This window comes from Capricornis sumatraensis, chromosome 8, assembly GCF_032405125.1.
Source record: "Capricornis sumatraensis isolate serow.1 chromosome 8, serow.2, whole genome shotgun sequence".
In the NCBI taxonomy this organism is placed as follows: domain Eukaryota; kingdom Metazoa; phylum Chordata; class Mammalia; order Artiodactyla; family Bovidae; genus Capricornis; species Capricornis sumatraensis.
This window is the reverse complement of record NC_091076.1, coordinates 30,364,940-30,384,022: the sequence shown is the minus strand read 5'-3', so window position 1 is coordinate 30,384,022 and position 19,083 is coordinate 30,364,940. Positions and strand designations below refer to the sequence as shown.

At 35.6% G+C, this 19,083-nt stretch overlaps 1 protein-coding gene across 1 annotated transcript in view; it reads right to left on the bottom strand.

Annotated features, from left to right (window-relative positions):
* Positions 1-19,083, bottom strand: part of LUZP2 (leucine zipper protein 2) — a 299,588-nt gene that overhangs the window by 116,138 nt on the left and 164,367 nt on the right. Inside the window, exons 5-6 of the mRNA XM_068978588.1 lie at positions 13,762-13,824; positions 5,446-5,508 (exon numbers count right to left, since the gene is read on the bottom strand). Of these exons, the coding sequence (XP_068834689.1) occupies positions 5,446-5,508; positions 13,762-13,824 (126 nt within the window). The remainder of the gene's footprint in view (positions 1-5,445; positions 5,509-13,761; positions 13,825-19,083) is intronic.

The window sequence follows — 19,083 nt, the reverse complement described above, 5'->3', positions numbered from 1 at the left end:
TAAATTAAAATTGTAATACACATTTTTTGCCATAATACACAGTTTTAAAACTTTTCATTTTATGTTGTAGTATAGTTGATTAACAATGTTGTGTTAGTTTCAGGTATACATCAAAGTGATTCAGTTATACATATACATGAATCTATTGTTTTTCAAATTCTTTTCCCATTTAGGTTGTTAACTAATATTGAGCAGATTTCCCTGTGCTAATAATCAACAGAAGGTCCCTGTTGGTTATCCATTTGAAATATAGCAGCGTGTGTATGTCAATTCCAAACTCCCTATCTCTTCCCTCCCTCCTCTTCTACCCGGTAACCTCAAGTGTGTTCTGTAAGTCTGTTTCTATTTTGTAAAGAAAAGATACCTTTATAAATTATGTAAAAAAGCAGAATATATATAATCTATATATTATGATTATTAACATGTACATACATTAATCACAAAGCAGATATGCCTAATACAAAAGGAACTAAATAGCGATACAAAAAGAATATAGTATACGAATACTAAGTTAGAAAAAGTGAAAAAGAAAATAATTGTTAAATATTTTATAAACCCTATAGTACATATAGAAATTGAATATTAAAAAAAATGACACAGCACCTTTGGTTTGGGCTACTTAAAAAAAAATTCTTTCTTAAAATAATATTTACTTAAATAAAAATTTCAAAATATTGAGTATGTTCCAAGTAATGGGTTTTAAGTGTTTTGGGTTTTTGTTTGTTTGGCCTTATACATTTAGACATGTTTCGAAATTTTTCTATAACAAGAAAATAATACTATCAAAATTTTAAAAATAGGTATATGTAAAAGTAAAACAGAATAGCACAGTGGAGTGTGGGTATTCCAGAGAATATCAACTCCAAATTGAATTAAGGAGGATAAAAAGTACTCAAGTCCTGGACAAATAATCGTCACTTCTTTCCTTAGTATAGAATGTTTACTGCTACTGGCTGCCTTCCTCAATCAGAAGCCAGCCCTCAAACATTAATAAGGACACTGAATTTATCAACCTGCCTTGCAACTGTCAGCATATTCCATTATTTTTAAGATAAAATTCATGTGCTTTAGTAGTAAGCACTGCTCCTTCAAATACTATCTTCACTAAAAACCATCAAATCTATTCAAAATTGAATAGATGCTCAGGAAACTACTTTCAGGGAAATAAAATATTCTACTACTTATCTCAAGATTCAGCAAGTTATTACCAAAAATATTTTGTGGACTCATTTGAATAAGTACATAGATAGATTCTGATCACAAAATTATAATGTTCCTACTATCTACTGCCCTGGCCTATATATTCATGTGCATGTACATATGTATGTATATTTTCATTCATTCAATTAACATGTTTATACAATATCTAAAATGTACACTGTTGATATAAAAGTAAGCAAATGAGATGATATAAATGTAAGCTGTCTCAAGATGAGTAAATGAGTACATTACAGCAGAAATTGTCTGGGTGGTTCTCCATTAACAATTAGGTTTCTTTACTTCTAAAAGAAGCAATTTTTTCACAGTAGAAGTTGAAAACACTGAAGTCTCACTTTTATACACAGATGCACACCCAAGTTTGGGGAGATTTCTTAAAAATGTACTTCCTTTATAAAAACTATGACACTTAAGGACAAACGTTTCCCCCACACCCTTTCTTTGACTCTGTACAGTCACATAGATCTTTAGACACTATCATTGTACAATGAGGAATTAAAGTTTAGAACAAGTCAGTTATCATGATATGAAAATGTCTGAAATACGGACAAACAACTCTGGGTCCTTGCTGACATAGTTTAGCTACTAAATAAGTTAATTTAGCTAAAAAATTGCCATGCTTCTAGACCTCCTGCTATTGGATGTGAAAAAAATCTAGAGATTAAATTGTTTGGGAAGAGAATAGGGGATGACATTCTAATTTATGCAACTTCATGGTCTATTCATACACAATTCACCTGATTTCATATATAAGTGTTCTTCTCAAATTGACATAAAATAATAAGGTTTATAAATCATGTCTCACATTTTCAACCAATCCTGATTTGGGTAATTTCTGAAATTACCAATCTATATTTGAAAAAAGTGAAATTGTTAGTCACTCAGTCATGCCTAACTCTTTGCAACCCTATGGACTGTAAACTGCCAGGCTCCTCTGTCCATGGAATTCTCCAGGCAAGAATACTGGAGTGGGTAGCCATTCCCTTCTCCAGGGAGTCTCTCTGACCCACGGATTGAGCCTGGGTCTCCTGCATCGTAGTCAGATTCTTTACAGTCTGAGTCACCGGGGAAGCCCAAAGAGCTGTCATACAACAAAGAAGTAAATCATGGAAAGTTATTGGATCTCCTTATCCTTTTCTCCAAACTTTTCTATTATAACTCTTCAATTTGAGAATGGATATTCAACAAATTTTAAAAGCCTCATATGATCTTCTATCTTTACATAAATCTCCCAGCCTAATACTCCAAACTTATCAGCTCTAGGGAGCCTGGAATTCTTTTATTATATTCCTAATCTTATTATGTTGAGCAAATCAAAGAACTAGACATTTCTTTGCAAATGTGAACACACACACAGTTAGTTTTTTTTTTTTCCAATTTCAATTATTTGTTGTTGATGACTGCCAGAAGCTAAAGCCGAGCTGAATGTAACAGTCAAGATACCCTGAGCACAAGTCTCAGAACATAGGCAAAACACTCTCCGACATAAATCACAGCAGGATCCTCTATGACCCACCTCCCAGAATACTGGAAATAAAAGCAAAAATAAACAAATGGGACCTAATTAAAATTAAAAGCTTCTGCACAACAAAGGAAACTATAAGCAAGGTGAAAAGACAGCCTTCTGAATGGGAGAAAATAATAGCAAATGAAGCAACTGACAAACAACTAATCTCAAAAATATACAAGCAACTTCTGCAGCTCAATTCCAGAAAAATAAACGACCCAATCAAAAAATGGGCCAAAGAACTAAACAGACATTTCTCCAAAGAAGACATACAGATGGCTAACAAACACATTAAAAGATGCTCAACATCACTCATTATCAGAGAAATGCAAATCAAAACCACAGTGAGGTACCATTTCACGCCAGTCAGAATGGCTGTGATCCAAAAGTATACAAGCAATAAATTCTGGAGAGGGTGTGGAGAAAAGGGAACCTTCTTACACTGTTGGTGGGAATGCAAACTAGTACAGCCACTATGGAGAACAGTGTGGAGATTCCTTAAAAAACTGGAAATAGAACTGCCTTATGACCTAGCAATCCCACCGCTGGGCATACACACTGAGGAAACCAGAATTGAAAGAGACACGTGTACCCCAATGCTCATCACAGCACTCTTTATAATAGCCAGGACATGGAAGCAACCTAGATGTCCATCAGCAGATGAATGGATAAGAAAGCAGTGGTACATATACACAATGGAGTATTACTCAGCCATTAAAAAGAATTCATTTGAATCAGTTCTAATGAGGTAGATGAAACTGGAGCCTATTATACAGAGTGAAGTAAGCCAGAAAGAAAAACACCAATACAGTATATTAACACATACATATGGAATTTAGAAAGACGGTAACAATAACCCTGTATGCGAGACAGCAAAAGAGACACAGATGTATAGAACAGTCTTTTGGACTCTGTGGGAGAGGGTGAGGGTGGGATGATTTGGGAGAATGGCATTGAAACATGTATAATATCATATAAGAAATGAATCGCCAGTCCAGGTTCAATGCAGGATACAGGATGCTTGCGGCTGATGCACTGGGATGAGCCAGAGGGATGGTACGGGCAAGGAGGAGGGAGGGCGGTTCAAGATGGGGAACACGTGTACACCCGTGGCAGATTCATGTTGATGTATGGCAAAACCAATACAATATTATAAAGTAATTAGCCTCCAATTAAAATAAATTTAAATTTAAAAAAAGAAAGATTGAAGGTACATAAGAAAACATTAATACCTTGGATTTTCTACTTTTATCTATCATATAAAATGAGCAGAGGGCTGAGAGTCAGAGAGCATTAATGGGAATTAATTCACATTTTCCTTGGTGTGCTAAAGAACATTTTGTTATAAAAGAGGTTAAAGGAATGACAGGAAGCATGTTTATGAATGACAAAATGGTAAAATATTCCCAGATTCATGACTTGCATATAATAAGAATTTAATAAATATTGGTTCTCATGATAGGAACACCTTTGCATGACTCTAATCCAAAAGAAAATGTGTCAGAGAAAAGTGAGAAGTTATTTTTTACTGTTTTCAACAGAAAAACTAAAGAATTTTCCAAACATTAAATAACATGAAGAATTATCTCAAGTTAAACCTGAAGATAGATGGAAATGATCACTGTAGTGGAAACATTTTTGAAAAACAGATATTACACATAAATTAATTTACATTTACTTATTAAACAAAGTATTATTCCTAGTACTAAAAGCTTAATATTCTATTATTCTACTGCATTTGGGAATGCAGGTGTACCACAAGCACAATTAAAGGCTCAGCTTCTCTGCTCAAGGGAGATAAAAGGAAGTATCTGTATTAGTTTCTTCTTGCTGCTATAACAAACTACTTTGATCTCAGTGACTTAAACAACACAACTAATTCTCTTAAGAATTTGCAAAGTTGGAAGTCTGAAATGAATTTTACGGAGCAACATCAATGTGTTGAAAGGGCTGTTTATCCCAGAGGCTATGTGGGAAAATCCTTTGCATTGTCTTTTCTTCTCCAACTTTTCCAAAGGTTACATAATCTTTTTTTTCACTTAAGCCATCCTGTATTACTCTTATTAAAAAGTTGTGCAATATACTCAGGATACATCTAGATAACTTAGGATAATCTTCCCACCTCAAGATCCTTAACTTAATGACATCTGCAAAGTCCCTTTTGCCATAAAATATCACATTCATGGGTTCTAGGGATTAGCAAGTAGATATATTTGGGAGGCATTAGTCAGTTAACCATAATCATAGTGTGTGATAGATGTCTACCTACAGTCTTGGAAAGTATAAATAATTAAAATCAATCAACCATGATTAAATATGAAGATTATAATAAAAAGACTAATGCAGGGATCTCCGAAAGTCAAGAATATAGGTCACCAGTGAACCTGATCTCTCGAAAATTGTTCAAAATATGCTCACTGTAATGTAAGCATTCTGAAAGGCAGTATTCCTCAATGTTGAATTAAAGTAATTGAAGTTTACAAAGAGACTTTAAACACCTTGAAATGAAGTCTGCCTTTGATTAAGAATATACCCAGGAAGCATATCTATATTTATCTCCATTAATTAAGTAGGCAATAAAATGAAAGCACCTTCAATTCAGTCAAATATAACTCTAATTCCTGTGAAAACCTGGAAATTAAATTTAAGCTAAATAGTATTATAGATAAGTCTAGGTATTGAACCAGCCAGTTGGAGGAAGTAGGGAGAAAGATGCTTACCTTAAATAATAAGTCCTTCTTCCCATAACGAAGTTCCTTCAGCTGGGATTGAACTTTTTTTGACTGTAAGAACAAAAACATGAATTAGAGACTAAATTTCATTTACATTTTCAAATGTCAAGATTAAAATTCCTTTAACTGCACAAGAATGAACTTTGCAGCCAAACAAAAGAAAGAGTTCAACTAGTCTAGAAGTGAAAGAGAAAAGCTTAATTTCTGCTTTGGGAGTCAGACATCCAGCTATTCTAGGCAGGAAGAAAAAACCGAAACCTGTTCAAAAACTGTACTGTTTAAAAGGTAATATTTAAAGAAAGTGGCTTATTGTTCCTCTCTTCAACCCTCCCCTGCAAAATTCACACACACAGAATGAATCACCTAAGCATACCCACTGAAAGATTAACTCCCAATATGCTACTGGAGATCAGTGGAGAAATAACTCCAGAAAGAATGAAGAGACGGACCCAAAGAAAAAACAACACCGAGATGTTGATGTGACTGGTGGTGGAAGTAAAAAGTCTGATGCTCTAAGAATATTACATAGAAACCTGGAATGTTAGGTCCATGAACCAAGGTAAATTGGAATTGGTCAAACAGGAGATGGCAAGAGTGAACATCAACATTTTCAGAATCAGTGAACTAAAATGGATAGGAACAGGAGAATTTAAATCAGGTAACCATTATATCTATTACTGTGGGCAAGAATCCCTTATAAGAAATGGAGTAACTTTCATAGTCAACAAGAGAGTCCAAAATTCAGTTCTTGGATGCAATCTCAAAAATGACAGACATCTCTGTTGGTTTCCAAGGTAAACCATTCAATAATACAGTAAGACAAGTCTATGCCCCAATCAGTAACGCTGAAGAAGCTGAAGTTGAACAGTAGTATAAGGACTTACAAGTCCTTCTAGAACTAATACACAAAAAAGATCTCCTTTTCATTATAGGGGACTGGAATGTAAAAGCAGGAAGTCAAGAGATACCTGGAGTAACAGGCAAATTTAGCCTTAAGTACAAAATGAAGCAGGGCAAAGGCAAACAGTTTTGCCAAGAAAACGCATTGCTCATAGCAAACACCTCCTTCCAAAAACACAAGAGAAGACTCTACGCATGGACATCACCAGATGGTCAGTACTGAAATCAGATTGATTATATTCTTTGCAGTCAAAGATGGAAGCACTATACAGTCAGCAAAAACAAGACCAGGAGCTGACTGTGGTTCAGATCATAAACTCCCTATTGCCAAATTCAGACTTAAATTGAAGAAAGCAGGGAAAACCACTAGACCATTCAGGTATGACCTAAATAAAATCTCTTACGATTATACAGTGAAACTGAGAAATAGATTCAAGGGTTTAGATCTGATAGACAGAGTACCTGAAGAACTATGGATGGAGGTGCAAGACATTGTACAGGAGGCAGAGATCAAGACCATCCCCAAGAAAAAGAAATGCAAAAAGGCAAAATGGTTGTCTGAGGAGGCCTTACAAATAGTTGAGAAAAGAAGAGAAGCTAAAGGCAAAGGAGAAAAGGAAAGATATACCTATTTGAATGCAGAGTTCCAAAGAATAGCAAGGACAGATAAGAAAGCCTTCCTCAGGGATCAGTGCAAAGAAATAGAGGAAAACAACAGGAGGGGAAAGACTAGAGATCTCTTCATGAAAACTAGAGATACCAAGGGAACACTTCATGCAAAGATGGGAAAAATAAGCGAAAGAAATGGTAGGGACCTAACAGAAGCAGAAGATATTAAGAAGAGGCGGTAAGAATACACAGAACTATACAAAAAAGGTCTTCATAACCCAGGTAACCATGATGGTGTGATCACCCACATAGTGCCAGACATCCTGGAATGTGAAGTCAAATGAACCTTAGGAAGCATCACTATGAAAAAAGCTAGTGAAGGTGATGGAATTTCAGTTGAGCTATTTCAAATTCTAAAAGATGATACTGTAAAAGTGCTACACTCAATAATACCTGCAAATTTGGAAAACTCAGCAGTGGCCACAGGACTGGAAAACATCAGTTTTCATTCCAATCACAAAGAAAAGCAATGCGAAAGATTGTTCAAACTACCACACAATTGCACTCATCTCACACACTATCAAAGCAATGCTCAAAATTCTCCAAGCCAGGCTTCAACATAAGATAATCCATAAAATTCCAGATGTTTAAGCTGGATTTGGAAAAGGCAGAGGAACCAGAGATCAAACTGCCAACATCCGTTGGATCATCAAGAAAGCAAGAAAATTCCAGAAAAATATCTACTTCTGCTCTATTGACTACACCAAAGCCTTTGACTGTGTGGATCACAACAAACTGTGGAAAAGTCTTCAAGAGATGGGAATACCAGACCACCTGACCTCCTGAGAAATCTGTGTGAAGGTCAAGAAGTAATAGTTGGAACTGGACATGAAACAGTGAACTGGTTCCAATTGGGAAGGAGTATGTCAAGGCTATATATTGTCACTCTGCTTATTTAACTTATATGCAGAGTACATCATGCAAAATGCCAGGCTGGATGAAGCACAAGCTGGAATCAAGATTGCCGGGAGAAATATTAATAACCTCAGATATGCAGATGACACCACCCTTATGGCAGAAAGTGAAGAAGAAGTAAAGAGCCTCTTGATGAAAGTGAAAGAGCAGAGTGAAAAAGTTGGCTTTAAACTCAACATTCAGAAAACTAAGATCATGGCATCTGGCCCCATCATTTCATGGCAAATAGATGGGGAAACAATGGAAAACAGTGAAAGACTTCATTTTGGGGGCTCCAAAATCACTGCAGATGGTGACTGCAGCCATGAAATTAAAAGACACTTGCTCCTTGGAGGAAAAGCTATAACCAAACTAGACAGCATGTTAAAAAGCAGAGACATTACTTTGCCAATTAAGGTGCCTCTAGTCAAAACTAATGTTTTTCCAGTAGTCATGTATGGATGTAAGAGTTGGACTATAAAGAAAGCTGAGCGCTGAAGAATTGATGTTTTTCAACTGTGGTGTTCGAGAAGACTCTTGAGATTCCCCTGGACTGCAAGGAGATCAAGCCAGTCAGTCCTAAAAGTAATCAGTCCTGAATATTCATTGGAAGGACTGATAATGAGGCTGAAGCTCCAATACTCTGGCCACCTGATGGGAAGCACTGACTCACTGGAAAAAACCCAGATGCTGGGAAAGATTTAAGGCAGGAAGAAAAGGGGATGACAGAGGATGAGATGGTTGGATGTTATACTGACTCAAGGGACATGAGTTTAAGCAAGCTCTGGGAGTTGGTGATGGATAGGGAAGCCTGGCATGCTGCAATCCATGGGGTCACAAAGAGTCAGACACGACTGAGAGACTGAACTGAGCTGAGGCATATCTATACATATACCTGCAGATATGTATTGCTCAGTTTTACTGCTTATTTTTATTTTATAAATCATTAAAGATTAAATAAACATGAGTTTCAGTTGACAGTCAAGTTTATATTTAGGTTATATATTGAATATAAAGGGGAGGTAGCAGGCAAATGTTTCAGGAGGTGAGGGAAGTTGCTAGAATGCTAAGAAGTTAAGGTGAACAGTGTTTGTTAAGATAATAAACAGTGTTTATTAGAATAATGCTTTCTATGAGGACTATTACAAACAAAAAAGTGTTTGTAAGAAAGACATATCTCCCAGCAGATATGTTTGTCTACTGTTTGGAAGACATTCTGGTGAGCTACAGATGGCTGATTAAGCATTCCTGTTTTTCCAGAGCAGACCCAATTTCAAACATTCTAACATTAGGACCTCAATTATTTGTCTTTCTGCATCTAAGATTATAGGTTCTGATTCTTCAGCAGGATTAAAAAGAATATATGCAAATAGATTATCACAGTTACATGAAGTGATATTTGAAAAATAGGTTAGTGGGAATGCAAAATGCTATAGTCATTTTGGGAAACTGGTTGATAGTTTCTGATAAAATAGAAATTCTTTGTAGGTATTCATGCAAGAGAAATGATAATATATATATAAATGCTTATAGTATCTTTATCCATAAGAGTCAAAAGCTGGAAATAACCCACATGTCCCTTAAGTGGTGAATAGTAAACAAATTATCATAGATCCATGAAATGGAATACTAAAAAAGAGTGAGCCATGTTTTAAATAAAGTCTGAAATATATAACAATATGGGTGGATTTCTAATGTATTATACTATGTAGTCACAAAAAAAGCTTTATTTTGTATAACACCATATATATGATATCCTAGAAAAGACAAAAGCCTAGGGATGTAAATCAGGTTACTAGTTGACATGGGCTGGGGGGAGGGGTTGATGGTAGAGATTATAAAATATCAAGTGGGAGGTTTAGTTGTTTTTTTTGTTTAGTCACTAAGTCTTGTCTGACTTTTTTATGACCCCATGGACTACAGCCCACCGGGCTCCTCTGTCCAAGGGATTTCCCAGGCAAGAATACTGGCTGCTGCTGCTGCTAAGTCACTTCAGTCATGTCCGACTCTGTGCCACCCCACAGACGGCAGCCTGCCAGGCTCCTCTGTCCTTGGGATTCTCCAGGCAAGAATACTGGAGTGGGTTGCCATTTCCTTCTCCAGGGGATCTTCCCGACTCAGGGACTGAACTCATTGTATTGCAGGCAGGTTCTCTATCACTGAGCTATGAAGGAAGCCCCTAACTTCCAAAAGAAAAGAAACAAAAGCAAAAATAAACAAATGGGACCTAATTAAACTTAAGTTTTGCACAGCAAAAGAAACAATCCATGAAATTATAAGACATGAAACGATGCTTAACATTGCTAATTATCAAGAACATGCAAATCAAAACCATAAACAGATATCACCTCACATCTGTCAGAATGGCTATCATCAAAAAGTCTACAAATAACAAATGTTGTTAAGGATGTGGAGAAGAAAGAACCCAAGTAGATGTTGCTGGTGCTTTAAGTCGGTGCGACCACTACAGAAAACAGTATGGGAGTTACTCATATGACTAAGAACACTAATTCAAAACGATACATCTTCCTAAATGTTTATAGAAGCATTGCTTCAATAGCCAAGATATGGAAGCAACCTAAGTGTCCATCAAAGATGAATGGATGAAAAGGATGTTGGTATAAATATATACAATGAAAGTCAGACAGAGGAAGACAAATAGTCTATGTTACCTCTTATATGTGAAACCAAAAAAACCTAAAACAAATAAATCTAAAAAAGAAAAAACAGACTCACAGGTATAGAGGACAGACTAGTGGTTACCAACAGGGAAGGGGTGATGGGGAGGGGCAAGGCAGGTTATAGGATTAAGATATACATGCTATCATGTATAAAATAAATTAATTATCAAGGATATATTGTATAGCACAAGCAAATATAGCCATTATTAAATAAAATATAAAACACTGAATGCCTGTTATACACCTGAAACTAATAAAAATCAATTATACCTCAATAAAATAAGAGAATAGGATAAATCAAGTACACATTCAGTTTAGATGAAGGATTTAATACAGTCTTGATTTTTTGACTATTTTTTTCTACTTAGCTTTCAAAATTCTGCACTGAAATGGTTGTCAAATTTTAATGTACACAATAATTACCTGAAGGGCTTCTTAAACCACAGATTAAGTCAGTGAAACTACTCTATATGATACTATAAGGGTGGATATATGTCATATATTTGTCAAAATCTATAGAATGTACACCACCAGGAACGAACCCTAAACTAAACTAGGGACTATGGATGATAATCATGAATCAGTGTAGTTTCATTGATTATAAAAGATTTACCATTCTGGTGGAGGATGTTGATAATGGTGAAGGTTATGTGTGGGGGCAGGAGTATATGCGAACTCTGAACTTTCTGCTCAATTCTGCCTGTAATGTCTCTAAAAAATAAAGCCTATTTAAAAACCAAAAAATAAAAGTAGCTGGCCATAGTACCTAGTAAATTACATGATCCTCATGGAATTACTATATCCTAGTAAACAGTGCTGATATGGAAATCATTTTTAATAAGTAAATCCCACTTATATATTTGAAATATTGTACTTTTCTAAGCAGTCACTGAATGCTTATAAGTCTTTCAGTTATCAAACTGCAACTGTTATTCAGTTTACTTTTATATTCAGAATGTTTCCAACCATGCAAAGTATTTTAGTTGGCAAAATGGGGGACTGTGTTATGATGGTGTTATAATTACTAACTCATCATCTAATGGTGGGAGCATCATTAGTTAGAGTAGAATCTTGAAAATGTTGTAAATGACACACCCTTGAAAGGTTCAGATATTAGAAACAATTTTTCACAGACATTCCTTTCAGGAGCCAACTGCATTAATCTGTTGAATTAAGAAAATGAAACCTCTAGGAATTCATAAATAAGAATGCAGAAATAATATGTCCTCTAAGAAGCTAAGATGAAGAAAATATGAGTCTTTCTTGAACTAAGGGGCTAAAAACTATAGGTAGACCCAGGTCATCATTGTTGTTTTTTCATTCCTCTGTTTGTTTCTAAACACCACATACCCCTTCTCCTAGGGCCACCTCTTTTTCATGTACATGGGTGTTGTGTGAACTCTGGGAACATGTAAATTATCACAGAATATAGCTTCAATTCAGATGGTCCTTATTCAAAACAGCTCCACTTGCTTACCCTCTTAAGGGTAATATTCAGAAACTGCACACTAGATATGCCATATGCCTAGAAACTTAGCAAATATAAACGATATGAGCGTCTATTGATACCCAAATAGAAAAATACAATGGAGAAAATAAAATACACAGTCTTATATCTATATGCCATTCAGTCTGATTTTTTTCATTTATGGGGCATCAACCTTTCAATTTCAATGTATTTAACAGCTCTATTCATTTCATATATAATATTATTATAAAGACATTATAAGTGGATAATCATATTGCATGCTAGACTCTCAATAGTGACTTACACATGTCCACCAAGGAGTATTCTCACCTTTAATTAAAAAACTCCAAATTCTGCATGAGCACATGAACACCAACCTAATGGCCTTTTCCAGGTTCCTACAAGTTAGCTAGGCTTGTGACCTAGTTCTGGCAAATAGGATACAAGGACATACGTGCCACTACTTTCTAGATAGACTCCTAAAGAGCAGTGCTTGTGAGTCACAAGGTAATATTTCCTGTTCCTTCTGCTAGAAGGTGATAATATCAGGGCACAGCTTTTGGAATAAGAGGTAGCTCCATATTTAGGAGATGGTAGAAGCTGTTCACCATCTCTGCGCCTTGCTTCTAATCTGCTATGGGGAAAGGGATAAACTTGTGTTAGACTGTTTTTGTTCTACCTAAACCTGTCTCCTCCCCCCTTCCATTCACAAGTATCTGGTTTTCACTGAAGACTAACATGCCTGGGCCTTATCATTCACAGGCTTTTCCATTATTATTATTATTATTATTTTTTTTTTTGCACAACTAGTCTTTTTGTATGCTCCCTTGAGGCTCCACTTAAGTGCAACCTCCTCTCCTTGAAGTATCACTTACTATGGCACTATTTCTACTCTCTCTTTACTGTCACTAAGGATTACTGACTGTGAGCTATATATTTCTACAACATTGCAGATTCATTTGGAAGATCAGGAAAAGAAAAAAATAGATTTTAATTAAACCTGGATTAAACAGAATGACGTTTTCCCCCACTTAGGGGGCAATATTGTATGAGACAATCTTTTTGTCCATCAAATAGAACCAGTTAATTTATTTGTTTCTTTCATTTTCTGTTCAGTCCTAGAATCCTCATTTTGCCACTCTAGTCTCCAACAGGTATAGACATCACATTGTTGATGTTGTTGTTTAGTCCTAACTCATGTCCAACTCTTTGTGACCCCGTGGACTGTAGGCTGCCAAGTTCCTCTCTGTCCATGGCATTCCCCAGGCAAGAACAATGGAGTGGGTTGTCATTCCCTTCTCCAGGGGATCTTTTAGATCCAGGGATTGAACCCGCCTCTCATGCACTGGCATGAGGATTATTTATCACCACACAGAGGGTACCAAAAGTGAAAACTTCATGGACTTCCAGGTGTTTGCTAGTAAGGAACTCTTAATAATCCAGGGAAGGAATCCAGAATATCATTTAGGAAAGGAACACTTAAGTGGCTTAACATTTTTTCTATTTGGTGATGAAATGTTAAAACATCCAAAATACCTAAAAGTTTAAAATGTGTTTTTATTTTCTTATTCCAATGTTTGCAGTTATGTTTTAAGGGAACAGAGTCACCAGATGTCTGGGTTAAAAAAAATATATCTGGCACTAATACCGTATCTATTCACTTGAAGCTTTAAGAAAGGAAAACATACTCACCTCTTCTGCATGCAGGCCACATAGCTTGTTTCCAAACAACAGTTTGTGTTTCAAGCTTTTATTCTAAGGAAAGAAACATAGTTTTATTGCTAAGAAGTTACAAAATATTAACAATTTATTTAAATTATGTCAGCAGCGCTTCTGTTTTGTTCACAGATAAGTCTTTCATGATATGAGATGTAGCCGATTTGCGTAAATTGAGTAGAATCTGTACTATAAAAGATTGTTTTTTTATTCAACAAAAATTGATGGATTTGATGTATTGGCATTAACACCATTATTAGAAAATATCAACTTTCTTTGGTCTTACATTTAAATCTGTTTATTGTATTTATGTATGCTGTTTTCTAAAACAATTTTAGTTTCAAATTTGTAACTGCTACTAGTTTCTGAAAGCACTCTCTAAACAGCAAGCATTTATTTCTACCATCATCTGGATGCGTGTCACCTTGGAATCTAGTTTAATACAGTCACGGATGCACTAGGACCTGAATTTCCTTTAAACACTATGGTTTTGGAGTCTTCATGTTTCTGACACCTGTGCATTGCACTCAAAGGGCATTTTGATGCTCAGAAGCCATTTCTTCTTCCAGGGCTCATAAGAGTACTCTATCTGCTGGACTTGACCTAGATTCATAGACAATGCTTGTTACTTTAGAAATGGAGGCACAGTGTTAGCCATCTGAATCTAAACCCTTACAGTGTGTCAATTACATCTCCCTCGTGACACTCAGGCTGCTTTTCTTTGTCCCATAACTGAGTATCTACTCTTCTTTTAGACAGGAAGGATAAAAGAGAGCAGAAACTCGGTAAAAACTTACAGGATTTAGACCTTATACTGTCTCTACAGTAGCAAACAATGTAATGGCAAGGATATCTCATACATAACTACTCTAAAGAGAGTCAATTTGATGAGCATCATAAGCAAATTGAACTAAATGTATGCAGTGTGAATGAATAACTCAATGAACGAATACATCAAATTTAAGACTTCTTCACACACAATTCCCACCTGATTATGAACATCATTTCCTATTTTATTTTCCTGTCATGCAGAGAGTGGTTATAGCTCCCTCAGTTGGAAAGAATCCTTTGTCTAACTTTTCCTCTTCAGGTACAAGTTGAAACTCTAAGAAACGTATTTAGAATTTAAATACCATGAATTTTTTTTATACAAATGAGGAATTATCTTGATTCATTTAGTAATGGATTTTTTTTTTGCAAATATCTGTACTCATCATACAGCAAAACACAAGATTAAGGTTTTTAAAGTCTTCAATGTATAGTATTCCTGTATCTAAAAGCTCATAAACTACAGTAAAGAGACACATACTTATATTTTAACTCCACAGTATTGCTCAGTTTGTAGGTTAAAAATTACCCTTGTTTTCCTACTGTACATGTCTATTTATGATATTTTTGACACAGGGGATCTTAAATTTTTTTTATTAAATTGTGTATTTTTCTTTTTTGATTTCTCTCAGTTTTTAAATATAAGGTATATATCTTCAGTATCTCTAGAGATTTGTTGTTCACTTAGATTTTCATCATTCTAAGGCTAGAGGTCTTTAGTGGAAACACTGGTAAAATTCAATGTTAATTTTCTGGTTCAATAATTATAGTATCACTGTAGGTTGTTATATTAGAGGTTTGGGGGAAAGGTACATGAGAACATTCTATATTAATTTGCTACTCAATGTTTATAATGTCTTTTCAGATCTGCTTTAGCAGATTTTAGATTTTTAACCTGCTTTAGCACAAGCAACAAGTGGGACTGCATCAAAATAACTTCTGTACAGCAAAAGAAACCATCAAAAAGTAAAAATAAAACCTATGAAATGGCAAAAAAAAGGTGCTAATAATATATCTGATAAGGAGTTAATATTCAAAATATGTAAAGAACTCATACAATGCAACAGCAAACAACCAAATAACCTAATTTGAAAAACTGGACAAAGAACATAAATAGACACTTCTCCAAGAAGATATACAAAAGGCCAACAGGTATATGAGATTATCCTCAACATCACTAGTCATTAGGGAAAAGCAGATTGAAACAATAAAGTATTGTTTCATGCTTGTTGGAATGGCCATCATCAAAAGACAAAAGATAACAAATGCTGGCACAAATGCAAAGAAAAGGGGACCTTTGCACTGCTGGTGAGACTGTAAACTGCTACAGCCACTATGAAAAACAGTACAGAGGATCCTCAGAAAATTAAAACAGAACTACCATATGATCCAACAATTCTACTTCCACCAAAGAAAAAACTAACTTGGAAAAGTATCGGTACCCCCACGTTAACAGCAGAATTATTTATAATTCTGGACCTGCAAACAACCTAAGTGCCCACTGGTGGATGAACAGACAGAGGAGTCGTGGTGTGCGTCTGTGTGTGTGTGTGATTAAAAAGACGACAGAGGAGTCGTGGTGTGTGTGTGTGTTTAAAAAGAAGACAGAGGAGTCGTGGTGTGTGTGTGTGTGTATGTGATTAAAAAGAAGACAGAGGAGTCGTGGTGTGTGTGTGTGTGTGTGTGTGATTAAAAAGACAGAGGAGTCGTGGTGTGTGTGTGTGTGTGTGTGTGTGATTAAAAAGAAGAAATGCTTGTCATTTGTGAAAACGTGGGCAAAATCTGAAATGAGGTAAGTCAGATAGAGAAACTAAAGACCAACCAACCAAACTTGCAGAAAGAGATCGAACTCATGGTTACCAGAAGTGGAGGGGAGGAGGAGGAGGAATTAGAGAAAGATGGTCAAGAGGCAGAAATCTGAAATTATAAGTAAATATTGTATGTACTAGGAATGTAAAGTGCAGCCTGATACCTGCAGCTAACTCTGATGGATGACACACACAAAAAATGTTAAGAGAGAAAATCCAAAGAGGGCTGATCACAAGGAAAATGTTTTCCCTTTGATCTTTCTTTTCTTTTTACTATATCTATATGAGAAGATGGATGCTTGCTGAACCTACTGTGATAATCATTTCACAATATACATAAAGTAAACCATCATGATGTACTCCTTGAACTTATACAGTGATATGTGTCAATTAGTTTTCAACAAAACTGGGAACAATTACTTCAAAATAAAAAGTTAAAACATCTAAAAAATAGGAATATTAAATAAACAAATGAAATTGAGAAAGCTGAGTGAAGGACATCTAAGGCCTTAAGTGTTAATGTCCACATGTGAGTAAATTTATTAGAAAGGATAATAAAGCTAATAACATATTTCTACTTAAAATTTAATACTTTAAATTTTACCATACTATTTAAAATTTTCATCTTCACTGAAAGATTTTACCCCCTTTTTTCTTTTTCCTTTTTTTCTTCCTTCCTTTCTTTTGATTTTTTTTCTTTCATTTGTTCATTTCTATGAACATTTCTTTCAATGTTCAATTCTAAAGTGATACAGCAGTGAATATTTCTTTTCAAACATGTGTGATAGACTTGGACAATGCAACTATATTAGCACAAGGAAGACTGTCCCACATGGATATCCTGTGGCCATCCCCCAAATGAGCAATGATTATGCTGTGTATCCACAGTCTGCTCTGGCAGTTGATAATTCTGGGCAACCATGCAAATAATGTTTCCACTAAGATAAATATCATTTCCAGAGCTTAAGAACTAGACTATTTCACTATTTTGAAATAAATCCAGAACTGAGGATAACCAATTATAATCACCCGTAATGGGGCCAATTGGGGGATGAAAGTAAGACTTGCAAGACCCGTACTGAGATTTTTCTTAAATGACATATTTTCCAAAAACACAGATGGCGCAGAGCACTGAAGAGGGAACACTGACTTAACCTTTTCATTCAGTGCTGGTGATCACCCCTCTTTAATCTCTGAAAGAATTAAGACTTGCTATTTCTATTAGTCATGTGCAGATGTGAGAGTTGAACCATAAAGAATGCTGAGCACCAAAGAATTGGTGCTTTTGAATTGTGGTGCTGGAGAAGAATCCCAAGAGTCCCTTGGACAGCAAGGAAATCAAACTAGTCAATCCTAAAGGAAATCAATCCTAAATATACACTGGAAGGACTGATGCTGATGCTGCAATACTTCGGCCACCTGATGTGAAGAGCCGACTCATTGGAAGAAACCCTGATGCTGGGAAAGATGGAAGGCAAAAAGAGAAGGGGGCAGCAGTAATGACTCAATGGACATGAGTTTGAGCAATCTCTGGTAGACAGTGGAAGACAGAGGAGCCTAGCATGCTGCTGTCCATGGGATCTGAAAGAGGTGGACATGAATGAGTAACCGAACAACAACAAATCATTCAGGCATTAAGAACATACTCTTTACAATTTTGTAATCAGACATGTAGCATTTTATCTACCCTCTAAATGATGGATCTCATCCCTATCAAATTGGATGATGCTTTCAGAAGGCCTAAAATAACAACTTAACATGTAATTATGCCCCAAATGCTAGGGTCCAACTATGAGTATGATTTGCTGGGACATAAGACTATACTATTAGTATAGTATAGTATAAGAAAAAGTAGATTAAAAGAATCATAAAATGTTTAGGTGTCTGTTTTCTCTGCCTATCAAGCTTATACTATCCTTTTTCTAATAACTACATCCTGATTTTTCTTCTGAGAAACATTTTTCCATGCTAATTCTATGTGGCTGTGTGATACTAACTTTACCCACTCTATCAAGGGAAAGGATGAGATTCAAACTCAGACAATCAGAGGCTTGATCCACATTTGGTAAAGTAACATAAAAGTTGCTGATGAGACTCAAATATAAAATTTTATGTTCAAGAATTACTTAGGAAAATATACTGAGGGTCATCACTACATCACAATTCATCTGAGACTGAATATAACATAGAAAAAAGAACACATGAGTATGGAGAGAGATATACTGAATTCTGGTGATGTTGATGGCCCCTCTGTTTCCCTTCACACTTATCTAAAGTTAGTATATATAATCCTGGGTTCTTCAGCTATATGCTTATAGCTCCAGCTTCTCTGTTCACTTAATGTGGTACTTAAATCCTTTTGTCCACCCTATTTACATAACTATAATTTTGTCAGTATCTTAGGATTCAGAGTGGTAGCCTCCCCCACACCAAATCCAACATCCAAGCTTATATCTAATATTCATGCTTGGATCAGGATGTGGGCACAGAACATATCCATCTATTTTGGCTTCACTAAATGAAATACAGACTGTGCTTACTACCTACTAAAGGAAAGTCTCCCAATTGGACACTGCACAAATTTGGGGTGGCTTAAAACAAATGCCTCAACAACCTTCTTGGGAACCTAGTTTCTTGAAAAACTGCCTAAAATGTCACTTAA